Consider the following 27,230-nt stretch of genomic DNA (forward strand, 5'->3'; position numbering starts at 1 on the left):
AGTTAAAGCCTAATGATATAAACGATTTCTTGATGAAATCTCATAGATTGTTGAACTGTTTTATATAGAACTGGAATAGAGTTTGTAATACAGGTTGATGATTAAATATACTCCTATTTCCAGACTCTTTCACGTTTCACTTTGTTGTATTTTTATCCAAGAGCTTGATCTCTTTGTGCTTCTTAGAGTAATCATGTTATAATTTGCTTTTCTACATATAACTTTAGTTTGGTTGAGTTCACAAGATTGGATTTATTCTGTGAAGTGTGGAATTCCCTTTTAATCTCAACCCTTCGATGCTGTCCATGTCCAGATATCATCAAAGCAGTCCCAAGTAATTAGGTTCCAAACTGAATATTTGTTGAATTGCTTTATGGCCACATCAAATAAGCTTATGCATCTTGTAAGTCACCAGATTTGGCATATTATTTGGGGTTGGTGATATTCGCAGGTTAAATGTCCAACAAACACTAAGATTAGATTAGGCTACTTGTTACCCTTCTCGGTAGGGTTCATACAATCGTTTCGAAAAGACTGCATATTTCTTTGGACATTTCTTTTCTAATTGGTATCATAAGTTTGGTGTTATAAATTTCAAATTATAAATTTTGACTTTTAGAGAAGCTTAATGATAGTAAATTTTCTGCTAAAAGATGAAGATATTCACGCAGAAGATAAAAGTTTAATATTTGATACTTGAATATTCATAGATATTTCAAACAAAGCTTTTTGGAAATGAGTACATTATCTCTATAAATAGAGTTCATTTCATTTTTGGATGGGACAATAATTAAATCCATAACACAGTTTATTCCATCAAATGCTTCACACGACGGTGGGATTTTGAACAAAGCAAGTCTTCAACTGAACCCTCTCAATCGGAAGTTGATCCTCAGGAAAGTCACATCCGCCGCTTTTCCCCGCCTTTGCCAGAGGAGCACAAGGCGGCGGCACCACATCGCTACTGAATCCCTCAACATCCGTACAGTTCCACTGCAACTTTTTAGGCGTCGCCGTTAGTCCAATCTTAACATTCGAAATACAGATATTGGTGAACGGATCTCCTGAAATCCCCTCCAATCTCGCCGAGTAAGTGACATTTTCCGCCACCACATCTCTGTAATTAATGTTCGTAATCTCTGGCAACGCCGCGGGGTCGAACTTGTCATCAGGATGCGATTTGTAGTTTCCGGTCATCCAGAACACGTATTTCATCGTCGATAGATACATTCCACGGACGAAAATATCCTTCACGAAACCCCCACGTCCACGAGCGGTTTTGATTCTCACAGCGGATTGTGTATTGATTCCGGTGAAGTTTTCGATTCTGACGTTGCGGATACCGCCGGACATTTCACTGCCGAGAGCGACGCCAGCAGAATCCGGGGAAATGCAGGTGAGGCGTTTAATGACGAGGTCTTCAGTTGGCATTCCAAATTTGATACCGTACTGATCCCATCCACTCTTGACGGCAATGCAGTCATCGCCGGAGACAATGAAGCAGTCTTCGATACGAGTGTTGGAGCAGGAATCTGTGAAATAACAGAAAGAAGAATTATTAGGGAGAGGGAAGATGAAGAAGAAGAAAAGTCATAACCCATTTGAAGGGTCTGAAGAAGGAAACCTGGGTCGATTCCGTCGGTGTTGGGAGAGTCGATGGGAGCAAGAATGGTGAGACCTTGGATAATCACATTCTTACTGTAGATGGGATGGACAAACCAGGAGGGAGAATTGACCAAAGTTAGATCAGAAATCTGAATTTGATCGGAGTACATAATCTCAATCAGGTAGGGCCGTGTCAAGTTAAGCTCGCCTTTGTGGAACTTATCCCACCAGTAAGCTCCTTGCCCGTCAATGGTACCATTGTTACCGGTGATGACGACGTCGGTGAGATTGGTTCCAAAGATGAGACTGCTGTATCTTCCACCAGGAGCATCTCTTCCTACCCCATAAGATGGTAGAAGTGCGACTTGTGGCCATTCCGATTCATTCTCCACCTTTGGATTACGCAAAATCAATTAGCTCCCCCAACAAATCACCAACCCCCATGATTTAATCAATACTCATTTTCAATTTGACTCCAACAATCAAAGTCCATAAATTCCTACCCATTTTACTTTTATTAGAATTTCAATTTTAAGAAAATATGAATCCTCCATGACTCATACCTAATTTCAAAGAAAAAGTCCCAAAAAGATTACACATAAGTATGTAGTCTTAGAATAATGTATTACCAAACTTATTCTTTGAAAAATTCAGTAAAAAACAAACACTACAAACCATCTGTTTTGTACTACACTAAACTTGACTTTCTTGCCATTGGAACATTTCCACTTTCTGTTTGTTCCAAAATCACCTTTTCCAATCCAAACTATATAATAAGATTCGTATGCTTTTCTTTTAATAGAAAAATAGTATATATTTAACATCAAATTAATCCAAAAAATACTAAAACTATCAAATAAATAAGGATTATCAGACAGATTATATTTCTATATATACATATAAAATAAAACAGATGCATTTCCATATATATATATGGTCAAACCTGGGAACCAAGAATTTTTGCATCTTTATGAACAAAGAGTGTGAAATGGCTGGTCAGATTAAAACTTCCGGTCAGCCATTTTCCCGGTGGCACAGTCAACTGAGCACCGCCGTCCGCTGCCAGTGAGCTGAGATGTTCAATCGCTCGCCGGAACGCCTGAGTATTTGAAGTTACACCGTCGCCTACGCCGCCGAAGTCTGTAATCAACGCCGTGTGTTTCCGGCAACTGATTGCCGGAACTTGTAAATAATTAGTCGGGCACGACCTTTTACCTTCCACGGTGGCTAAACTCAGCAATGCGAGTAAAATCACGGCCGAGATTCTCGCCGCCGCATCCTGCCGTAAAAAGAAAAACATATCATTCAATATGTGTTTGTTTCTCGAGATAATCTAACAGAGAAAAAGAAACGATTCTTGGGTTTTCTCTTTTTTCATCTTTCCATAGGATACATTTCCGAACGATCTCGAGATAATTGTTCTTGAGGAAATGGAAGAAAAACCCACTAATCATTTTCAATAATCAACATGAAAATTAGGGGAGAAACAACAAAAGAAAAAACAAATGAAAAAGAGAGATTAAAAAGAAAAGAAAATTACATGAGTTTTTGTTGGATCTTGAGGAAGATACATGGATTGATTGAGAGAAGAAATTGTAAAGATTTGAGTTGATGAATATTTTTTGAATTAGAGAGGAAGGTTTTTATAGGAGAAGTTAGGAATTAATAATAGAAAAGACATTGAAAGGGTGAAATTTTGGAAAGAATGGATTTACATAGAATAAAACTAAAATTGTTTGTTTAAGGGAAATATAACGTATAAGGAAAGATAAAAGAGAGGAATGTATTTTAATTTAGTATCTTGTTTTTTCAATTTGTTTTTTTAAAAAATTAATTTTAGCAAATGGTTTTTGAGTATTTGTTTTTATTAATAAATTTTCTAAAATTATGTTTAATTTTGAACATCTTCAATCTTCCCATAAAAAGAAACAAAAAAGCAAAAACGAATCCTATATCATACGATTGTTTGGGTTAATTATTTTTGGTAAGTAATGCTCACTTCAATTCTAATAAAATGATTGGTGCAAACTTAATATTATATTTAGATATGCTTTTGATATCACCTATTTTTGTGTTATCATATTAATAAATTGTTCAACCATGTTACAAACTTTGTAAATTTGTTATGTGAGTAGCTATGTTATTGTATGTATTGAAAATTAATATAGCCATTGTTTAATTTATTGGAATGATTATGATATATTGCATGAGTCGTGCAAGTTATGAACAACTTTGTCATAAGCTGCTTCCAATTCAATTTCATTATTAGAACTTTTGTTATAAGCTAAAACTTTGTCTCTATGAAATTGAGATTCATACTACAAACTTTATAAATACATAACACGATCCTATACTATGTTTGTTTTGATAGCTTTGTATCTCTTCACATGGCCATTTAGTTACTTGCATTGCAATGTAGATATGAACAAGCTTTGATTATAAGTTAGGTAGATGGATGTGTTGTTAGTTCATTACATAATGTATAATGTTGTATGCATTTCACGACACTGTTGAATTGAAATATGTTATGGCCACGGATAATTGTTTAGCTTTTCTTTCATTTTTCTTTTTGGGTTTTGGAGTTGGCTAACAACCAAATTAAACCGATTTCTAGTAAATAACAAAACTAGTAATTCCCGTGATGTTGAAGATTTGTTTTTCTTTTCTTTAACTCATTGCTTTTGTTTTGGATTTAACTTTTTTCCTTTCTTTCTTCTAAATTGGAATTCAAGTTTTCTTTTCTTTGAAACAACAATCGACTATTTTCTTTCGACATGTAAAAATAAAATCATAACAAAGACGATATATTAAGACGTTTGTTCAAGTTGGTTTTTGACGGGTTTTTTTCAATGGGAGTGGAACTAGAACACAAAAATCACTTTTCACACGTAACAAATTAACACGTCCAATACTTTACTATTACGATGAGTGGATTGATTTGGTTAGAATATGGAGCCGTGTGGGTGCTAGTAAATTATTTTGTAGAAACAATTGATGTCGTAAGTTTGATGAACTTATATGATATCGAGAGATTTAGAATTTACTTTTACAAATAACTTTTATGATTTGATAAAAGTCTCGTAATTTGTAACTTTTAAATCGTTATTGGTTAGCTGCCGTAATATTTCAATCTCATCATATCTTATGTGGTTGTCGTGCTTATTCTTAGAAGTGTGTTGTAAGGCAATGTACAACTGTGTTACACATGTGAACTTTCATTAGACCTTATGTGATGATTTTTTGGTTGGGTGCATTTCTTTAGTAGTTAACAAGTATTCTTTGTAAGCTAATTTTTGAGTTATCATAATCAAGGTATTTTTCTTGAAATTACATATCCTCTTTTCTAAACATTGCATTAAATCTATTTTATAACTTGTATTTGTTAGACTGACATTTGTTTAAGAGACATGTCACTTCTAGATTTCTTATACGAACAACGTATATATTGATCTTAAAAGCATAAACAAACCTTGTCAAATTGTATCTGTTAATTGGGTTCTAAATAAGTTAGACTCTTTTAAAATGTACACAAGTGAGACGTGAAAATTAAACGGCCAATTTCAAAACGAGCTATTAGGTTATGTTCACTTTAGTGTCTTACATATATTTATAGTAACACAAATTCATAATGAACAACCAAGCCAAGTAATATACTAAATTGGAACAAAGCATGAGCAGAGTAATATTATAGCAAAACCATGTTTTTGTTTGAGCTCTTAGAACCTAGAAGACTTCCTTATTTACATAAGCTCCCCTCATCTGCAGTTCAAAAGGACTTCATTGCAATGGTAGAAAGTAGGATGTCCATAAATGAGTTTCAAAATCTCAACAGGCACAGGCACAGGCACAGGCACAGGCACTTCATCTATCATTTTGATTCAACAATACTCTTCAATTTAATAAAGCTAACCCAAAGTTTAAGAACTTCCTAACCTAACATAGATTAGACACAACCTAAGCAATGGACAAGTTTATCAAAATATATATCATTTTCATATGGGAAGGAAATTCAAAGTCAAGTTTTTTTATTCAATTATGCAATTATATGGTTAAAAATGAGTTTGGTGTATTTTCCTTGCAAAATTAATTATTTTGGTACAATGTTATTATATGTCTAGAATAAGTATTCAATACACATGTCTAATAAAGATCGAACCTTTATTGACTTTGGACAACGACTATTAACAAACAAGTGTGATAAATGTTCAATAAAGTAGAAGGACAACCGAGATATTTCATTCCATCATATTAGAAGTGCTTTTGGAATCAATCAGAGCAGAACTATCATAAGAACATAATAGAACCTCAAAACAGATGGTGAAAAAAATTTCTCACTAACAAACATAAGCACCAAAACACACAAGTCTAAAACTGATATATTAGATATCTACCAGTGATACTAAAGAGAATCATAATCAAACCAACTATACAAAATTACTCACCGTAGCATCTCCTCTTGAACAAATAATGGCAGAGTTGCAGCTGCTTTTCTAACACTACCAAAATCCTTCTACTCCAATTTTATACATGGCCACCCTTGAGATCAGAGCAGATCTACACAACCTTTTCTCTCCTAAGAGAATTTGATCTCTTAGCCTCCGAAGAATGAGAAAAAACCTCGTTTCTTTGGCTCCTCCTCCACCATCACAGCCGTCATACTGTCCTGTTCAACAAGCCTCCAAGCTGCCTGCTCAAAGGCCAAACCCGCCAATGTAGGTGGCTTGTTCAAAACCAAAGGGTACCCTCTATTTGTGCTACGAATTACCTCTGAATCCTCAGGGATTACACCCAATAAAGCCAATCCCAACATCTCTTGTACGTCTAGCACAGACATCATATCCTCCCCTTTGATCATATCAGTCCGAACGCGATTCACCATCATCTTAATGTCCCGAATGCCATCACATTCAAGCAATCCAGTCACCCTGTCGGCGTCTCTCAAGCTCGTGATATCCGGTGTGGTCACAAGAATTGCCTCATTTGCTGGTGTAATGGCGGTAATAAAACCAGCATCAATTCCAGCAGGACAATCGATAATAATGAAATCAGGACAACCTTCTTGCCTAGCTTTCAACGCATCCACAAGCCAAACCAAGGCTTTCCCACCAAAACCAATCGGCAATTTCGACCTAGGTTTAGAAATACAAAGCAATTCAAAGTTCGACCATCGTTTATCCCTCACTAAAGCCTGGTCCAACCGGCAATCCCCATTTAGAACCTCAACAACCGTGTAATTAACACGATTCTCAAGCCCTAAGAGAAGGTCGAGATTCCGGAGGCCAACATCCGCATCAATGGCTACCACAGAGAACCCAAGACGGGCCAAGGAAATGCCGACATTAGCAGTGGTAGTGGTTTTCCCAACTCCACCTTTTCCGGAGGTGATGACGACGACGCGAGGAGTGTCACCGGCGAGCTCAGGCTTTCGATTCCATTGAAGGACGGATTTAATGGGGGTGAAAGAAGGAGATTTGGGGAGAAATTTAGGGTTAGGTATTGGGGATGTAAGAGTTTTGGAATGAAAGGAATTGAAGAAGAATGGATTTGGAAGAAGATGAAGGCTTCGCATTGCCTTCAAATGTAAGAATTAGGGCAAAACAACAGTAAGGAATTTGATCAGTTTGAAAGAGACGATGAGATTGAGAGATTGGATATTTTGAAGACAAAATAAATAATAATAATAGTGAAAAAATAGAAAATTAAATTTGGAAAAAAATTCGCGCCAGGTAGGGGTCGAACCTACGACTTTCTGCTTAGGAAACAGACGCTCTATCCACTGAGCTACAGGCGCTTGATGTTCATAGATGGCTAACAATTTATTTGATGATCATTAAGCAAAGATGAAGAAGTAGAGGTTGTAGTTGGAGTGGCGATCAAAGTTCCAGTATTATTGGGTCGAACGACGACGCTTACGACTGTCTATACTAACTCGGCAATTTTCTTCTTCTTCTTCGTACAAATCGTAAACTCATCTTCCCAATCTGCGTTCTATTCTTTGATCTGTAACTCTGTAAGTATTCTCTTCTTCACTGTACACAACCATCGCGCCATTTCATTTTTCTTCTTTTTCTAATCTCCACCCTCTAGGGTTTTTCAGCGACCCCTTTTCATGGTACTTACTATCTTGTGGTTGAGATGTTTAGCATATTCGTCGTTTTGTATCAGGAATCGGTTTTGATCTTTAGTTGCTGTGTCACAAGCTCAGCTCGTTTGATCGTTTAGTCGTAGTTTAGTTCTTGCTTTGATTTGTTGGGATTATTAAATTTATTAGGATCTATCTCAGCTGCGGCGAAGGTGAATAGAAAATTTTCAACTATTTTAAATTAATAACATTATATGTAGAAAGAACGTGGCTTTTGTATATTTGATGGACGAGAGTGGAGAATGTGTGCATACTTTGAAAGGTAGATTGAGTTGGAGGAAGAGATTGTGGGTTTAGACTGTTTTGAAATGGTAGTTGTGATCCAAATTTATGTGACGTAGATAAGACTAAATGTTTGCTCCCAACTTGTCTTATCTATGCTTGGGTTCTTGCAACTTATTTCTAGAATGTGTCTGGTGTTTTGTATTATATCTGTTGTTGGTTTGGTAATTAAGTATTTTTGTGTGAATTTGGGTTGGTTTGGTAATTAAGTATTTTTGTGTGAATTTGGGTGTTTCCAAATAAGTAATGCTATCAAATTTGTTATTTTAATATGTACAAATTTATGCAGATATGTGTGAAGTCCAGAAAATTTCTTGCACTTTGTGGAACTGAAAATTACAAATTTGCTATCTTATGTTATGGTATATTCCTGACCCTTTTCTCTTTTATGTGTTTACTTCCTCATTCTGATAAAAACTCAGTTAAAGTTGGGGCCCTTCACCCTGTTTTGTATAGCATACATGTTATTTGAACCACCACTCTGTTATTCTCCTTATTTATTATTGTTTTTTTATAACAACCTTTCCCCCTATTGGAGATTGGTGGAAAACTTTGGTGTACCATGGTTGGCCAGATCACTTCTTCGTGCTAAAGTTGAAAGCCCTCAAGGAAATGTCTAGTGTTTGAACAGATGGGACATTTGCCAATGTTTTTGTTAAAATGAAAGAACTAAAAGACAAACTAGTGTCCTTGGATTCTCTAGACAAAAGTGGTAAATTGGGTGAGGGTTGGATTAACTAAGATTCAACCTGGAAAACAGTCTTCTTGTTCTGACAATAAAGGGGGAAAGATTTTGTAGAGATGCTAACAATAATGGCTCTCAGACAGGGAGATGAAAATTTTGGGCCTTCCTTCAAAATTAAGGCTGTTAGTTTGGTAGAGAAGGAAGGAGAATCTGAGGTATTCAATTTTGACGAGAGGGATTTAATCATAAGTAAGGGGGTAGATCATGAATTCTTTTTCAACCTTTTTCAATAACTTGAGAGTGGGGAAAAATTCTTACCTAGTGCTATAATTGGAATTCTATCTCCTTTTAAGATCAGAATTGGGTACAACTTCATAGAGGAAGATATGAGAAGTTTCTCCTCCTGTAGTTGACAAGTCCCTGGCACTTTTATGCCTTTGAATCTAAATTCTTGGAACATCATCAAAGATTATTTTTGTGGCCTCTTCTCAAGATTTTTCACTAGACTAGAATCGCTTAAACATTTGCATTAATGAAATTCCTAACCTTCATTCCAAAAAGAGCATTGTTCTGGTGGTCAAGTACGTTAGTGAAACCATCCTAAGAACAGTCTTCTGGTTGGTATTTTGTTTCTGTTTTCTTATTTTTAGATTCTTTGACCACTAAATCTTGTGGGCTGCTCCATCAGCATCCAACCTACCTCACTCACATTATTTTATGCTGCATCTGTAACATAATGGTCATGTGATGGTACTTAAATTTAAGTGAGCTTCTGTAGACATTTTCTCCTTCTTCTGGCCGGGATGATGTAACACTACTTGCAATCTTATGGAATAATTACCGCCTCAGGATTCAAACGGTTTTGTTGATGAGAAGTGTGAAAGCAAACTTTATATTGGCAATCTTGACCTCAGAATTACGGAGTAAGGAAAACTACTGTTCCAGCATTTGCAATGTATTTGTATTCCAGCTTTCCCGCTTCTATACTAAAGTTTGAATCGATTTGTTTCAGAGCGGCTCTCATTAAACTCTTCTCTCCTTTTGGGAAGATAATATCTGAGGATTTCTTGTGGCACACTCGTGGGCCGAAGCGTGGGGAGCCACGGGGATTTGCCTTCATCGAGTACAGCTCCAAGGAGGTAAGTTGCTTGGTTTACTCCTTAATAGCCTCTGTCAAGCAATTACTTATTTTTGCTTGTAAAGTGAGTATGCAGGAAGCTAAATTGGCTAAAGAGAAGATGCATGGGAAATTAGCTTGTGGTCGTCCGTTGGTCGTTCGCCTCGCTAGTGAAAAGTTAATGACGAACACAACGAATGATACTTCAAGAACAGCAAGCGAGTCGAGAAAATCAAGACTCGGTGGCAGCAGTTACGGGCAGTTGACTCGCAGCGATAAGATTGCTGCCATAAAGAATAAATTGAGAGCTTTGGAAGGAGGTGGGGAGAGCTCTAGTGTGAAAAAACCGAAGCAAGATAATATCAGTTACAAAGATCATAATGATAAGTCATCTCTCAAGCCATCTTGATGTTGAAGGAAACTGAGATTGATAGCTTTTATTTACCCAAATGTCTTCTACAATTATCAAACCTCTATAGGCAAATCTGATTCATAGTGTTAAAGTTTAAATATGATGCTGACATATAACATAGCCTGATATTCTGGATATTGTGTCCTTTCTTATTTTGTTTTCTCTTAGACAACAACGGGTGGGGAATGGGGAATCGAAATCGGATGGTTGAATGATAGAGAAATTGCATAAATATTTAAATTTGTACATAGATCTTACAAAGATAATAGTTTACATATGTCTAGTTATTAAAAGATAACTCTATCGTGACGGTCTCCTCGATATGTTCGTCTTAGTTTTTTTAATTTTGGAAATTTTATGTTTCTCATTTTAATGTTTTTTATTTGAGAAAGTTATTTCTCTCAATGTAACTTTTTTTTTAATAAGTAACTATTTTATTTTTTAAAAAAATTAAGCTTTTCTTAATTTCATGTTTAATTTTGAGTAATTTTTATAAACTTTGTTTTGTTTTTTAAATTTGGTTAAGGGTTGAATTCTTTTACTAAAAAAATAGTAAACAATTTTAAGGAAGTTGACAAAAAAAAAAAAAAAAGTTTCATTTTTAATAAACTAAAAAAAATGTATTCATATTTATTTTATAAAATAATTAAAAGAAACGAACACTGAAAAAATTCTCTGATGACTTCACCATTAATGGCGTCCGGGAGGATAACGAACCCAGCCATGTTCGCGCCTCATTTTCCATTGCTCCAACTCCCTTCATTTTGCCATCACTCGCTTCTTCCTCTTCTCCATGGTCGCCTCTCTGCTCCCGTTCCCGTTTCCGTATCCAAATCCTCATTCCGGAGAGCAAATGGTGACAGACACCTTCTCTCATCTTCGTCTTCCTCGAGCTACAGCAACTCGACTCGGAATGTGAAAGTTAGGTCGCAGCTGAGGCATCCAATTATTGCGGCAGATGATTATTGGGGCACATGGACTGCTTTGTTTGCTATTGGCACTTTGGGGATCTGGTACTTTCTTCATTTTCTTCGTTCAAAATGGATAATGATTGTGACTCGCAGTTATTGCTAATGAGAGCTACGGAAAATTTAGAACGCATGGAATGTATTTTCTGGTGTTGGATTGTGTTTGTTTTGCTGAGGATTATTTATTACAAAGAAAACTAGTGGGAAATCGAAATGGATAAGAAATTTAGTTTCATTCTTGAATCATACTTTTAGAAGTAAGCATTCTGATTAATTGAACATGGAAATGATCTTTTTGATTTTTCTGAGACTCTGCTTCGTCTATAACTAAGTAAATATCTCAAATAATCAATAAAATTGAACAAGTTTAATAGGCTTACTCTTTGCATATTCTGGTTGTTGTTGTTGCCTATTTAACGAGTATTAAAGATTTTTCTTTTTGTGAGCTAATATGGGAAAGTTGGTGAATGTGGGTTCAAAGGTCTGAGAAGACCAAGGTTGGTAGCACAGTGAGTGCTGCTTTGGTTAGCACTTTGGTTGGCTTGGCAGCTAGTAACTTTGGCATAATTCCTTATGAAGCTATGCCTTATTCAATTGTCATGGAATTTCTGCTACCATTATCTGTTCCATTGCTACTGTTTCGAGCAGACATTCGTCATATAATCCGATCAACTGGAACATTACTTGGAGTTTTCCTGCTTGGATCAGGTAATTTATTTCTCTTCAGTTTCTTGATAGAGTTATGTCTAACGGCAGCATTGACTTGATAATCTAAGCTATTCTCTGGAGAAATGGTTTGATGTTTTGTAGACATTAATAATTTAAAGGTTCATTTTGTAAAAATATGTGGGTGGGGGACCGAACCTCTATCTCGAGGTTAATAGTATATGTTTTACAGCAATTGAATTGAACTCATTTCCGCAATGATTTAGAATTAGTGTGAAACTATGTCTACTACATCTTAGTTCTTTCAATAGTTATAATCTTATGCTAGCTGGTTATGGTAAATAAAGTATTGTTATTTTTAACGGTCAATGTTTGCTTTTACGATCCCCCCATATCTCTCTTTCTATACCTTCTATTTTCTTTTTAAATAAAAGAATAAAGAAAAACCTGTAACTCTAACTGAAAATGTTAAGGGTGCAGAAATTTCAAACGTCTATGTAAACAAAAACATAACAACTTTTGTCTATTGCAAAGTTGTGCTACACATTTCTTATCCCTTCCAACTAGCAATCAATTCTGATTCTGAACTTCAAAATCTTTTCATGTCGCTGTAGTTTCTCTGCTAGTCTTACGTCCAGTGAGTTTATCGTCTATTGAGTTTCTAATTTCTTGCATTAATACGGGTTCAAGTTCAGAATAGTTTTTGTTTTCTTAAATACTGCGTTTGAAAAAGGAGTGCTATTTTAAGAGTAAACTTGTAATAAAACGTCTCTAGATTCTATTCTTTTATTTACTAATCAACTTCTCTTTTTTATTTATGTATGTATTTTCGCGCATATACATTTCAAAGTCCATTGGGCAGGGAAAAATAAATAAACAAATTTAGAAAACAAAAAATTAAATTTTCAGGTCAGATATTTCGTGCATTAGTGGAAAGCTAAAAACTGGACACAACTAACATAAATTAATAGGTCTGTTACAATTAAAATAACGTTTGACGTCCTGATTTTTAGAATTGAAAGTTCAGGTGCATTCTTTATATTGTTTTAAAATTGCAAGCTTCCTGTTAACTACTTTCTTTTCTTTGAATGGCAGTTGCGACTATTATAGGAACTGTAGTAGCATTTCTCATGGTGCCTATGAGATCACTTGGTCCTGACAATTGGAAAGTAGCTGCTGCTCTCATGGGTAGTTATATTGGTGGATGTAAGTTGTCAGAAATTTTTGGCCCTATTACTTCTGTATCTATGTCTCAAGTGAGGTCCTTCTTTATGACTCGAACGAGATTAGGCGAAATTAACTTGGAACAATTTCTTTTCATTGAATGATATCAAAACCTGTCATCTTCATATGGGCAAGTAGCCTCCTATTAGTGGCAAAGATTCTTGTTGAAAATCCAACCTCTCTGCTCTTTATATTGCTACAGAGACGTTTTGGGACCACTTTTACATTGCTATTTCTTTCTCAATTGAACATATCTTTAAAAATTACTTTCCCAGTGGCATTGGAAAAGTGAAGCAATGGCTTTTAAAGCCTAAATAGAACTAGAAGATATTTAATCCAAGTGAAATGCATTCCCTTCACGGATATTGGTGAAATTACAATTGCTGTTGCAGATTTCAGGAAATTAATTTGATTAAAATATAGCTATCCACATTGTGCATTAGTGCAATGAAAAGTGGGTGTAACTTCCCTTCTTCCGCTAGATACTATGTTGGAAAATATTATGAATTATTTTCAGGATGTCAAAGAAGTGAATTTCTCATATTCAAAGAAATGAATATATGAACTCAACCATTCCCCTATTTTATGTTGATATGGGAAACCACAATTGTCTATGGATCACATTCGTTGGTTCTTTATCTTTAATCATTGTATCAATGTATATTTAGTAACCATAATTTGCGGCTATACCGATAACTTTTGCTTTTACCTTGCCAAAATTACATGTCTCTTATTTTGCATGGAGGAACTGATTTTTTCTTCCAAAACGAAGAAACATATACATCCTATTCATGTAGTATCCAATTTTCTCAATTTGATATTTCTGTTCTGAAGTATCTCGTTAGTGTAACACTATTTTTTTTTTCTTTGGCCTTTTCTCGCGGTTGATCTATGTAGCTGTAAATTATGTTGCAATTTCAGAGGCTCTTGGTGTTTCTCCATCAGTTTTAGCAGCAGGAGTGGCTGCTGACAATGTCATCAGTGCTTTATACTTTGTGGCTCTCTTTGCATTGGCTTCTAGAACGCCTCCTGAACCTCTGACATCAACTGACGGTATATGGTTTCTTCTAGTTTCAATTTCATGCAAATCATTTTCAGAAAATTTGCATCTGTGGGTTGCACAAAGTTTGATAATAAGCTATCTTGCAGTTGCACCACTAACCACGTATAACCCATGCTATTTATATCTTTTCAAAATTGGAAGTTTTTGAGAAAAAAAAATTCATACTGCCATTCCTGGTTTTCTACCACCAAATCCATGACTTCTTATTCAGAAACCTGTAAAGTTTACCAGATGCTTCAACCGACAAGGACTTTGACCATGGCACAAAGCTTCCTGTGTTGCAGACTGCTACGGCTGTTGTTACATCCTTTGCAATATGCAAGTTTGTCACATGGATTACTAATATGTGTAAAATTCAAGGTGCTAATCTTCCTGGGATAACTGCTGTTGTAGTCATTCTAGCTACCATTCTCCCAAAACAGTTCAATTATTTAGCACCCGCAGCTGATACCATTGCCTTGATTCTTATGCAGGTATGTAAAGCTTTAGTTAGTTGCATCTCTTACGGAAGCTTTTACATCATTTTCTATTCTTGCTTGTTAATAATAATAACCACCACACAGAATTTGTAATATTACTGTAGAGAGCAATTCAATTCTCTTCCCAAAAGTTAAATGCATTTGTTCTGCCTGGCCTTTGGATTTGGTTCACCTCTATTCATCTATGTTGGACACTGGGAGGGTGGGGGAAGCATGTTGCTTTGACAGTTTGACTTGGTTGAAAAAAGTACATGTCGGGACCCAAAGTAAACAAAGAAGATACAATCACGGTCTGCCATTACAACTTAGTGAAAAAAAATGCATTTTGGGGCCGAGTTTGTCCCCTAATGGCATCTCATTTACACATGATCTTGCAACTTTGGCTTCCAATAACACTTCATTATTTTGTTTCCACTAATGAATGAGCAAATTTGAGAACAGGAAAGTAGTTAAAAAAATTTAGGTACTATGGTTAACTTTGAGCTCATTTTAAATATTTTTGTTTAAGATAAATTCAGTAACTTGTAGATTTGGGTAAAAAAAGAGCATGGCATTAGACATAAAGTTAACTGAGGAACACCTGAAAGTTCAGTTGGCTTGTTTATTTGATATGACTTGAACAGGTATTCTTTGCTGTTGTGGGTGCTAGTGGGAGTATATGGTATGTCATCAACAATACACCGAGTATTTTCATGTTCGCTTTAGTTCAAGTTACAGTCCATCTTGCTATTATTCTTTGTTTTGGAAAGCTGTTCAGGATTGATTTGAAGCTGTTGCTCTTGGCTTCAAATGCCAATATTGGGGGCCCAACAACAGCATGTGGAATGGCAACTGCCAAGGGTTGGAGATCTTTGGTGGTTCCTAGTATTCTTGCTGGCATTTTTGGTATCGCAATTGCTACTTTTCTGGGTGTTGGTTTCGGGTTGATGATCCTCAGGCACATATAGAAAAACAAGTAAGTTTTCTTAAACGTTAAAACTTTATTCACATTCCTTTCCACACAATTCAATCTGTATCACCACGAACAAACATCTTCTCATCGGCTCCCTTTGGCCCCAACAGAGGAGCCTGGAGTTTGCCCCATTGATCTAACACATGATATTTTTAAACCTAAAGCAATATCTCATTAATGTATGGACTTAAACTATAGAAATCAATGTATATCTAAATACAAGGTTTCGTACAGTAATAGATCAAGAAAAAAAATGGGAAGAGCAAGGAAAACTAGTAAAAGAAATGATGTGTCTTATGATTTGTAAAAGCAGCTGGAAAATCTGTTATTGCTTTGGAATTTATTTATATTGGTCAAAACAACATTATTCTCAATGCCTCAGGTGACGGAACAATGCATATCAAAGATGGAATCTACTGATGAAAGCATCAAACCTTTTCTTATCACTGGAGAAGAGAAAGACAAAGATCGGATTCAACCAAGAGAGACACTGGATCTATCTGTGTAAGTTCAAAAGGTATGATTTAGCAGTGTTATAGAAGAAGGGCATAACTATAAAAGAAAAAAAAGAAAAATTCATAATGATTTTTGTGAAGGACACTGTTAGACATAGAAGGCTCAAAGCTGATTTAGTTTTGTTTTGCTCTTAGAAAGTGGTCAAAATGTAGATGTTTTCTAGAAAGAACTCCTACAAAGGAGACAGAAACGTACAGAAACTTTTGACTCACATTGAAACATATAAAAGAGCAGCAAAATTTATATAATTTTTCTAAAGGAATAAGCTCAAAATTTTACCCTTTTCTTCTTCTTCTTCTTCTTCTTCTTCTTAAGATAATAATGATGCATTATTTGAAAGTAAAATAAAAGTGTAAAGTAACTTGTGGGGCTGTTTTATCTTGAATTTGGAAAAGAATCTATTCTTGGTGTCACGTGGTCAATCAATTATTATTATTATTATTATTATTATTATTCTTTTTTTTTTTTTTTGAAGAAAATTATTATTGTTATCATTATTTGGGATTTAAATTTTGATTGGTGAGGTAACAAAGTACCTGCTGAGTTGTACTCAAGTTTCTTCAATGAATCACTTTCAAATTTTAGATTTATTTTAGAAAAATTATCGTAAATGCTTCAAATATTTTCAAAATATAACCAGATTTTCAAATTTCATTACATAGACATATTAAAAATGTACAGGATAGAATCTAAAAAATTATTATATTTTAGTTCATTTTTTCGTATTTGACAATGTCTATTTATTTTATTAGACTTTAACTTTTAATATATGTCGTAAAATTAATAGATTCCAAAATGTCTACTTGTTTTAAATTTTGGTTTGATTGTTAATTATTATTATGCTATTTTATTTTAATAAGAAAAAATATTTTGATATATTTTATTTTGACGAATAGACTTTTACTCTTCAACTTGTTCATTGTATCACATTAAACTAAGTTCTTATCGTAATGATTTAGTTAATACTTTAAGAGATTTACAAACTAACTAACGATCAAACAAGGCTAAGACATTGCACAATAAATTTTTATACATCTAAAAATACATGGACTAAGTTATTATCAATTAAAATCTACGAACTAGATCAACAAATCTATAAAAGATACCAAATAAGTTAGAGAGAGAGAGAGAGAGTATCATAAAAGTCCAAGTGAAATTAATGTGAGATGGGGGAAGGTGATTCTAAATCCTCCTATGTTATATTTAAAGCATTTATTTCTTGAAATATGCAACTGATGCAATCTTCTAAAAGATTACAATTTCCACAATATATGTTCTTATGGGAAATTTTTCTAAAATTAAACCTTTTCTAAACATTTATTCCTGTCACGTGTCACCTTCTTTTCTTTTTTCTGTATTGTTTTAATTCAAGTGTTCTATGTAATACTTAAAAAACTTAATTGAATAGGTCGTGATTGTTTGTTTTTCTTGCATCTCAACAAAAAAAAATACTATGTTGATGTAAACATGCATTTTAGCCATATAAATTGGTTAAGTGAATATTAATTGAACCATGATCAAAACGTTTTTCTCAGTTTTGTTGAAGAAAAAACTTTAAAAGTTGGAATAGACATTCGAGAACGATCAAACAATAAAAGTTCGAATAACTATAGCTAATTAAAATAGATATCTTCCTAGTAAAGAAAAAAAAAATGTAAAGGGAATAAAGTTAAAAGTTGATAGCTAAGATGAAATTTAACCTTCTAGGTGTAATCATTTGGTGAAGAAAGAAAATAATAGAATTTTTGTATTCCAACAATTCAAAGGCACAAAAATGATTGTAAGATTGAAAAGGCTAAAAGTTATAGTTTACATAACAAAGAAGAAAGAAAGAAAGAAAGAAAGAAACCACTCTTTTTAGATCACAAAATTTCATGATCAATTTCAATTTCAAATTCAAAATAAAAATGTTGTTATTGTTATTGTTTTGGCCATAAATTCCTATGAATTGGAAAGGGTTGAGATTGCAAAATGCAAAGATGAGATGTTTGAGTTCATAGGATTATTGCATGACAGCAAACATCATTAATAATAAACATTATTATTGAGACTTTTCTTCTCAACAAAATCTCACACTTTGGGAGATTTGCAAATCCTTTTCTTAGTCAACACTACAGCAAATGGGATTGCAAATCTAATCTAAATATTAACACTCTTAGTTTAGGACCCCTCAATCAAAAACCTTTTAATCATCTAACCTCTAAAAAACAAAGGTCAATCACTGTGTTGTATCGAGATCGTTGGATATCTATATAGATAAACAAGTCTCCTTCACTGATATTTAAGGAGTGGAGCGGTTTCGAACATTCTAATAGGAAAATATATGAACCGAAAATCTTCTTCTCCGCATGTCTTCTACGTAGAATATGAATAGTCCAAAAATAAAGGTCCAGATGAAAAATAGCATTTTGCATGGCTGATCCTTCTCCTTTATAAAGGTCTTCGTCCTACAGTATCTTTGTTTGATGGAGTCTAACAGCGTGTTGGTAAAACAAAATTCGACGCAACTTCTGTACTAAATTGCATATGCCGGTTAACACAACTAATAGAATTTTGCTAAGAGAAGAAATCAAAATTTTAATATATAATTTGAAATCTAATATATAAAAAGACTGTTATTGATTAAGAAATTACTCGAAACAGTAACATTTTGAAATTTTGGAGAGTAATAAAAATTAAATATCAAAATTGAAAGTATAATTGTTACATTTTGAAATAGATGAATAAGTGAATTTTTTTCACCCTTTGTTTTTTTTTTCAAAAGGTTTAATTTCACTGTTCAACCAAAAGCAAACTGCATACTTCCATGAAACCCATCTCTTTAATTTCTTACTATAAACACAATTCTTTCTTTTATATACTAAATATCATTCATCATCTCTTCCCACCAACGTTAATGCCTATATTCGTCAATTCAAACGTAACTCTATGAACAAAGTATATTAATTACATTTTTTTAAAACCTTCTTCGAGTTCTAAAAGCATAGAGTTATTAAACACAAAAATAAAAATATACTTTTTAAAGTTGAAAGAGACTTATTAGATATTTTTCTAAAGTATAGGGATGAAATAAAAAAAAATGGAAGGACTAAGTTGTAAATTAAAAATTATCCGAACAATGATTTGATTTGATTTATTTATTTATTTTTCTTTTTCTTCTTCTTCTTGATCTTCTTCTTCTTCTTTGGAAGTATTCAAGCATGGAAGTGTGAAGAAATATATTAGCTGAAAAAGTGTTTTTCGAATTCATGGATTTTTTGTTTGCTGTGGAAAGTCCCCCCCCACCATGTTTGTCTTCTCCAAGTTTGAAATGTCAAAAACTGCTTTTTCTAATTAACAGTATCATTTAACAATCATCATCTTCTAAATATTTACTCTATCTTTTGTATGTTTCTCTATTAATTTAATTTGTTTGAAAAATCATTCACTTTACTGCACTATTCTTTTAGTTTATGTTCTCCAAAGGAATCATCTTTTCTTCCTTTTCATTCTCTCTCTTTCCCTTTTTTCAAGTGACATAAAATTATATTAAATTTCAAAAGTTTTGATCTCCATCACAAATGTGTCCTCTTCCTCTTCCTCTTCTCCATCCATTACTTTTGTTCTGCCTTAGGGTTACTCACAGTAAGATTATTGTATGGGGTGATGTGCATTGTTTTACATTTCTCTACGTGACTTTACAAACTCCATAAATATCTTCAAGGGTATAGTTTTATCTTTTATCATTTTTTTTCACTTTTAGTAAGTAAAAAGTGTTGCGTTTTGTTGATTGTGTAAATGTCTCAAATCAAGTCAAATGAGTTCGATTTATCTTCTTTGTTGATCTTTATAATTTGTTTTGGTGATTTTGTAGAAATATGAATTGATGTGATTGCATCGTTTTCTAAACCAAATAAGTACTTTTTCACCGTTGTTCAACATTTCTTGGTTTTCTTGATTTCAACGGGTCGCCTATGAACTTTGATGAGGAATCATTTAAGGAATCAATCTTGATTTCGGCTAGGGTTATTGTTAAATCCCATGGATTCGTTTTTTGGGAACAATTTTGACGAGGAATCATTCAAGGATATATCAATCACACCTTTGAGAAAATCCAAAAAGAATTTATTTTTCTTTTTTAAAAAAAAAAAAAACTTAAGACCCCATTTAATAACTATGTCGTTTTCAATTTTCTATTATTTAAATTTACGAAAACTAAATTTTTAAAAAAAATCAAAACTTAACTTTTTCTTCTTCTTTTTTTTTAATAAAACAAGAATAAGTGAATAACAAAACATATCATTTATAAACTTTAATTTTATATATATATAAAAAAAAACCAAATATTTATCAAACATAATATAATTTTGAAACTATTGAACTTAGAATTTATTCCAACCTTTTGTTTTGAAGTAATAGTTTTGAATTACACTATTCCAAGAAAAAGAAAATCAAAATCACTGTTATATTCAAATGTATATTGAAATTGTTTGTTCCATATTATTTTAACATTAATATCTAAAGAAAAAAAATGAAAGAAGTGTTAGGAAGTAGGCATAATAATAAAAAATATATAAAAAAAAAGTACTTTTAGAAATAAAGTGAATAAGAAAAATGAAGCATTAGTAATTGTGTTCTTCCATTGCATGTCAAGTCATTTCATATACTCAATGCCTTAAAGCCCTTCTTTGGGCTCCACTAATAATAAATCATTTTAATGATAATAATAATTTTTTTTATAAAAAATCATTTTTAACCAAACCCTTTGACTTTGACTACTTTCTTCTATTTTCATCACAACTTTTGTTAAATAATTTCACATTTAGGTCACATTTATTAATCTATAATTAAAATAGTTGTAATAGTAAAAGAAATAAGAGAGATTGATTTAATTCTCTTTTATTTCTAACTAATTACTATATGGTAACTAGATAGTGAAAAATTAGTAAACGAGAAGGTTTTGATGTCATAATTGAATTAATGACTAAACTTATATTACGTACCTTCTTTACCTAACTATGTAATTCAATTTAAGCAAAATAATTATACAACAATAAGAAAATAAAAATAAAGTAAAAAAAAATATATTAATAGAGCTGTCAAAAATTTGCAAAAGTATCAAATTTAAAAGTGATGATCCTTTGATAGCCGTCCAGTAATTGTATAGTTCTCCGATAGTCTTATGATTACCGTTTGATATCACTAATTTTGTGTAATGAACTGATTTTGTCATTTGATACAATTTTTGACGGGAAGAATGTAATGTTTGGTTTTGGAGATTAATTAAGTTTGTTTAGTGAAGAAATTAGAGAATGGGGAATTGGAATATTAAAGCAAGAGAGAAAGGAAAAATTAGGAATGGAGTGGACAAACATATTGGGGCTCACCATAATCACTACATTATTGATGTATGTAACCCCATCTCCCATTCTTTCAATAAATGAATGAGAATATCCCATTTAATTCCATTTTCCCAAAACTTCATTTTTAAATATTCACCTTTTTTTTCTTTCTAATTTTAATTTCAACTTAGCTCCTACTATCAATTTCCAACACTAAAATTCAAACCTAACATCTCAAAAAAGATAAAAGAATAAAAAACGAAATTTAGATCAACAAAGATTGAAATTTACTCAATGAAAAGATTGAAACAGAAAAAAGAAAAAAAAAATTGAACAAAGTTATTGAAACATAATATAAAAAAATATTGCCAAATAATTGATGCATGAGTAAATTACAAAAGTTACCAATTCCACCATTATTTATTGTTTACTTCACTCATACTTTTTCGAAATATTAATTTTCTAAATCATCGTAATTAATTAATATCGTTTATTTTCTTTCAAAATTTAACCTTCTTTTTAATTAATATTAATATAAATATAAATCTGTAAAAATGCTTTTGAAACTCTCGAAATTAATTCTCAGAAAATCGTAACCGATTTTAATATTTGGTAAAATAACTTATTTCATTTGACATAAACTTGACTAATAAGAACACAAATAATTAACGTATAAAAAAAAGTTACAATAAATAAAATTAGTTTCTAATTTTGCATCATATTAGAAAGGAAGGCCAAAATGGGATTTATATTCCAAACTAAATTTGACTTTTTGAATTAGGTAAACAATTATTAATGATTAGAAAGAAAAAGTGAAATAGAATAACAAAAACATAGGAAGCACCAATCACAAGCCGACACGTCCTTCACAAATATATTTTTTATATGATATAATAAAAATAAGAATTAGGAAGAAAAAGGGCCCATTGAGTTTGGTAATTTGAGAGGGGAATCCACACTACAACAAGTTGGCACTTCACCAAACTTCCCCTTTCACACACCCCAAAATTAGGAAAATATATTTATCAATTTTTTTCTCTTCTTTTCTTTTTCTTTTTTTCTTCTTTTTTTTTTTTTTAATTTTACATTACAAGAATTTTCTTGGAATCCAAACACTACCCTCTCTCTCTTTCTCTCTCTCTCTCTCTCTCGGTAGCATTTTCCTTTCCATTTTCTCGGGAAAATGTTAATATTAATATTGATATTAATAATACTTTTGGAAATTAGGTAATATTAAAAATTAAAAAAAAAGAAAAAAAAAAAAGAGAAAAAAAAACATAGCAATAACAATGAGTGAGGTTATTAACTAACGCCACGCCGTTGTGACGGTAAGAGTCCGTCCCATCCAACCGAAGCATATTCCTCCGTTTTCTTCTTTCACGGTGAACCCTGGGTTCACTCGGTAACCTGAACTCAGCCGGGTTTTCATCGACTCCGCAACCGTTTGACTCATCGACCTCGCTTCGAACCCAGCCATTCCCATCCTGGCACGCCACTTCCCCGAAACCTCGCATCTTTCCACTCGGTCTCTACCCTCACAAGCTAAGGAATTGGCTAGCTTGCGACCGAGTCCTTCTTCCACCTTGACCCTGTCTGAATGATGTCGTTGCACGGTTGAGTCGATGGAGTCAAAGAGCGAACTGTAGTAGGTGCAGGACTCGGTCACCCGTGCTACGAAGGGTGCGGTGTTCATGTTCAATTCTTGCTCCATTACCGTCACCACTGTGGGTGCTAATGACTTGACACGGCGGAGGAGCTCGTCGCGGGGATTTTCTGTTGACACGCTCTCGTCTGGCATCCGATATAACTTGAATGCGAAATTTACGGCCAGTGATTCGTCCAACTCGCAGCCGAGGGACTCGCGTGTTAACTCAGCGAGTTTGTGTCTCACGATGTTGAAATTGAACCCAACCCCGAGTTCGTTCGCGAGCTGAGTCAGCGACTCGCCGACTAGTTTTAAACTCTCGTCGCCGCCGTTTTCTGTCACTACCGCCGTTAGCTTCACGGTGACCTTCCCTTTCTGGCGACCGGAGAGAAGATGGATTAGGTTCATGTACTGACCGCCTTTTCCTATATCGAAATCCACAACGTGCAATTTCCGATCCTCTTCCCCAATCGCCTCTAGAATCGCGAGATTCGCTGCCATGAAAGCGAGCTTGAAGCAAGGAGAAACATCATACAGCAACTGAGTGGCTGCCGAGTGCTCATCGCCGTAAATCTCCACCACCGGCGGCGGAAATTCCACCGGATTCACCCGCGATTTGAGAGCCAAAACCATATACTCTGCCAATCTCTGTACAGAGTTACCTCTCGCATTCGAAATCTTAACAACCGGCGCAAGAATCTCATCAAGTCCTTCTAATTTCCCATCGGAAATCGCAGTAGCGGCCTCGATTACAGACTGTTTCCAAGAATCGGAAGCCGGAGACGCAACAGAGGAGGAGGTAGACGAAGAACAAGAAGAAGAAGCAGAGGAAGTCGGGCTCGGATTCTGGGCCGTGGGACTCGGATTCGGACTGATCAGATTATAAATCGTCTCACACCATGCGCTATTGGAGCTCGTAATCACAGAAACAGCGTCACTCCCATCGTCATCATCGTTATCCTCAAGAAGCTCTTTCTCCAACTCCTGAAGCCGATGGTTCATCATCTTCTTCTCCGACTCCAGACTCTGCAAATCCCTGACCGGAATCCCACCGTTAGGCTGTTGACGAAGCTGCTGAAGAAGCGCTCCAGAACTCGTGCCATAAAGACGGTGAGCCTGAACATCCGGCGACGGCAAAGTCATAGTGGAGTAAAAATCCAAATTAGAAAGTGAAGAAATGGGATGATTGAAGGCCCTGGGTTTGACAGACCGGAGAAACAAGTTATTGAGAGGAAGATTGTGATGATTATGTTGATTGTGAGAGTGAAGATCGGCAAGATTCCGCTTTCCCAGAAGGGAAGAAGGGATTTGACGAGCGATCTGAGTAGCGGCAGGATCTATGAAAGAACCCCCAGAGAGTTGGGATCTGTAAGCATTTTGTTGAGAAGGGTTGGAAGACATGGATCTGCCGGCGGTATAGAAATCCGGAGCTCCACCGCCGGTAAAACCTGATTGCATCGTTACACAAACCGATTCCTTCCCTCTCTGTATTTTCTCTCACGAAATTATTACAAAGAATAATTTTTCAAAAAAAATTATGAAATGGGATTGGAAATCAAAGAGAGAATATATATATATATATATTATATATATATAAAGGATGAAGATGATGAAGAAGAAACAGTTAAATAATTCTTGAGAATATAACGGAAGAAGATTAGAGAGAGAGAGAGAGAGAGAAAGAGAGGGTTTGATTTCAACTTTTTCAAAAAATTGAAGAAATGTATCAAATAGCTCTATGTTTTTTTTTTTTTTTTTTTTTGAAAAAAAGAAAAAAAGAAAAGGAAAAAAAAGTGTAAAAAAAGGTGAGCCGTTGGATGTTGAGAAGATGGGGTTGGGTGGCGACAGTTAAGAAGAATTTGTGGTGATAAAACGAGGGGTAGACCCAACCCATCCCTCCTTACTTTCCACGAAACTTTTGCTTCTTCTTCTTCTTCTTCTTCTTCTTCTTCTTCACTTCTTTCCCCAACTCTCTTCTTTACGCGCGTCTCTCTTCACTTCCTAATTATATTTACCAATTTTCTTAATTACTTTTATCCATTCATTTGTTTTTCTTCTCTCCCTATTTCATTTAAACAAAACATTTTAATTAACCTTACATCAAACCTCTATAATTTTATACACCTATCTTTCAGTTCATCAAATATACACCTCTTCCTAACGTTACCTTTAAAAAATATCAATGCATCAACTCTTACCTTCTTTACACTTCTTCCAACCTCAGTTACACAATCTACTATTAAAATAAATAAATAAATAAACTGATGATTTTTATATGTAATCTTAATTGGAAAATAGTTTTTGAATTGGAGCATTGCAAAAGTAGTAAGAAAAATTATAATAATAAAGTCTATGTTACTCCACTTTCTAACGTGCAAAAATAGCAAATTTAAAAGTCGATAACACTTTAATAATTACTTGTCATATTCGTAATATGCACACAAAAAATATCATTAACTGTTTTTTTAAATGTTTTTGTCATTTGATGCAATTATATAATTTATACACATGTGTGATGACAATTTTGATGGAATTTTCTAATCACTATGATGACGATTTGATTTTCTTTGGTTCTATTTATTAAAAGTTTGGATTTTAAGTAATTTCCAAAGTGGATATTAGAATTTAATTTTGTAGTGTCATATAGTTTTATTATGATACATATAATTTGGTCAAACTTTACTATTTTCTTCTATTGTTATTATATTAAATAGGTGCTATGTTTTTTCTATTTTGCTCATTGTGTTGGCCAAACTTTAAAAGAAAGGAAAATAGAGAAGAAGAAGAAGAAAAAAACCATTAGTGCCTAAAAAGTAATTTAGACATAATTAATAACATTTAATCAAAATCAAGGAGATCAAATAATAATATTTAATTAATCATACATGCATGCATACCAAATTAGAATGAAATAGGAAGAAATAAAACAAAATTAAAACAAAATTACACTATTTAAAATGAGTAATCTTATTTTAATTTTATTTAAAATTATGAGAATAATCTTGAAATAATAATAATAATAAAAATAAAAAGAGTTGTTACAAATGCGTCACTAAAATAAATGTCTCATTTATTCATATGGCATCTTTTCACATTGAATGGAGAGGATTTCACATTTTTGCATGCTGTTAAGTTGAAAAATCGATATCCATAATCATAATAATAATAATAATAAAAATCATCTATAAATTAAATCTATTTAAAATATTACTCAATTGACTAGTGATGAACAAATTATTATGAGATGGGGTAAAATAATAATGTGGTTGGAATGAGGTTTGTGATTTTAAAATTTGAAAAACAAATATTATTATGTTAGGGAGTTTAAAAAAGAAGAAATGTAAGAAAGAAAAGTATATATATATATATATATATATATATGTCATCCATGGTAGTGGGATTGTTTTGATAAAGAAATTTTTGTTAAAATATGCCAATTTGATTCCATTTGTTCCTTATGATATAAATACTTTTGTATTTTTCAGTCCCAATATATTATTAATATACTGCATTTCTTTTGTTGGCCATTATGCACATAATACAATTTCTTTTAAATACAATTTCAGATACTTTCTTCCTTTCTTTCTTTATTTTACCCATGGATAGCACCAAATTTGAATCATATTTTAATCTTTCATTTAAAAAGAAAATGGATTTTTATTAAAAAGTATTTGCCAAATGCATATTAAAGGTAAGGATTATAAGGTTGAACGCCTTTAAAGTTTGTTTAACATCTAATTTCAATGAATGTATTTTAATTAAACCCTAAATAAGTAACTTCTATTTCTTTATTATTCTATTTTCTTTTATTTATATTTTTATTATAAATTTAAAATTAAATTAAAATATTTACAAGTTATATCAAAATTTTGAGTTATTTTTTTTTTTGTAAAGTTTATTATTTTAAAATTTTGTTAGCTGTAAGATTAAAAGTATTAATAACAAAAATGGAGATAACTCATCTTTATTACATTTAAGTTAATATTGGAAAGAGAGATGGAGGGAAGGAGTTTGAGGGTGACGCGCGCGTGGAGGAGGAGAAAGAGGGAAGGGAAGAGGCGAAAATGGGGAGTGATAAACTGACAGACAGGTGATTTATAATTTTTTAAAATTTGAAGAAAAAGGACAAAAAAGCCCATAGAAATGAAATTAA

The 27,230-nt window shown here is 33.3% G+C and overlaps 5 protein-coding genes and 1 non-coding gene across 7 annotated transcripts; 2 read left to right on the forward strand and 4 right to left on the reverse strand.

The window, feature by feature from the left end:
- Window positions 1-662: 662 nt before the first annotated feature.
- On the reverse strand, window positions 663-3,298 carry LOC101214411 (probable polygalacturonase). The gene is made up of 4 exons (XM_011656342.2): window positions 3,146-3,298; window positions 2,549-2,884; window positions 1,625-1,997; window positions 663-1,532 (listed from the first exon to the last, which is right to left on the reverse strand). The coding sequence occupies exons 1-4, from the start codon at window positions 3,176-3,178 to the stop codon at window positions 826-828; spliced, it is 1,449 nt and encodes a 482-aa protein (XP_011654644.1). The 5' UTR covers window positions 3,179-3,298; the 3' UTR covers window positions 663-825.
- Window positions 3,299-5,786: 2,488 nt separating this feature from the next.
- Window positions 5,787-7,260, reverse strand: LOC105435429 (putative septum site-determining protein minD homolog, chloroplastic). Its single transcript, XM_011656346.2, has one exon. The coding sequence runs from the start codon at window positions 7,172-7,174 to the stop codon at window positions 6,197-6,199; it is 978 nt and encodes a 325-aa protein (XP_011654648.1). The 5' UTR covers window positions 7,175-7,260; the 3' UTR covers window positions 5,787-6,196.
- A 63-nt stretch (window positions 7,261-7,323) lies between these two features.
- On the reverse strand, window positions 7,324-7,396 carry TRNAR-CCU. The gene has a single exon. It is a non-coding gene; the product is annotated as a tRNA-Arg (tRNA).
- A 61-nt stretch (window positions 7,397-7,457) lies between these two features.
- LOC101215222 (probable RNA-binding protein 18) lies at window positions 7,458-10,466 on the forward strand. 2 transcript variants are annotated; one of them, XM_011656345.2, is made up of 5 exons: window positions 7,458-7,615; window positions 8,319-8,391; window positions 9,564-9,637; window positions 9,727-9,853; window positions 9,929-10,466. In XM_011656345.2, exons 2-5 carry the CDS (start codon window positions 8,389-8,391, stop codon window positions 10,238-10,240), a joined length of 516 nt encoding a protein of 171 aa, XP_011654647.1. In that variant the 5' UTR covers window positions 7,458-7,615; window positions 8,319-8,388; the 3' UTR covers window positions 10,241-10,466. The 2 variants fall into 2 exon arrangements, with proteins under 2 accessions (XP_011654647.1, XP_031741097.1); XM_031885237.1 differs by having other exon boundaries at window positions 9,727-10,466.
- Window positions 10,467-10,884: 418 nt separating this feature from the next.
- On the forward strand, window positions 10,885-16,393 carry LOC101214986 (hypothetical protein). Its single transcript, XM_004145850.3, has 7 exons — window positions 10,885-11,256; window positions 11,693-11,919; window positions 12,973-13,083; window positions 13,999-14,154; window positions 14,396-14,637; window positions 15,267-15,598; window positions 15,978-16,393. Exons 1-6 carry the CDS (start codon window positions 10,922-10,924, stop codon window positions 15,588-15,590), a joined length of 1,395 nt encoding a protein of 464 aa, XP_004145898.2. The 5' UTR covers window positions 10,885-10,921; the 3' UTR covers window positions 15,591-15,598; window positions 15,978-16,393.
- Window positions 16,394-22,294: 5,901 nt separating this feature from the next.
- On the reverse strand, window positions 22,295-24,768 carry LOC101214171 (scarecrow-like protein 8). Its single transcript, XM_011656347.2, has one exon. It carries the CDS (start codon window positions 24,533-24,535, stop codon window positions 22,739-22,741), a length of 1,797 nt encoding a protein of 598 aa, XP_011654649.1. The 5' UTR covers window positions 24,536-24,768; the 3' UTR covers window positions 22,295-22,738.
- Between the last annotated feature and the right edge of the window lie 2,462 nt (window positions 24,769-27,230).

This window comes from Cucumis sativus, chromosome 5, assembly GCF_000004075.3.
Source record: "Cucumis sativus cultivar 9930 chromosome 5, Cucumber_9930_V3, whole genome shotgun sequence".
Classification (NCBI taxonomy): Eukaryota; Viridiplantae; Streptophyta; class Magnoliopsida; order Cucurbitales; family Cucurbitaceae; genus Cucumis; species Cucumis sativus.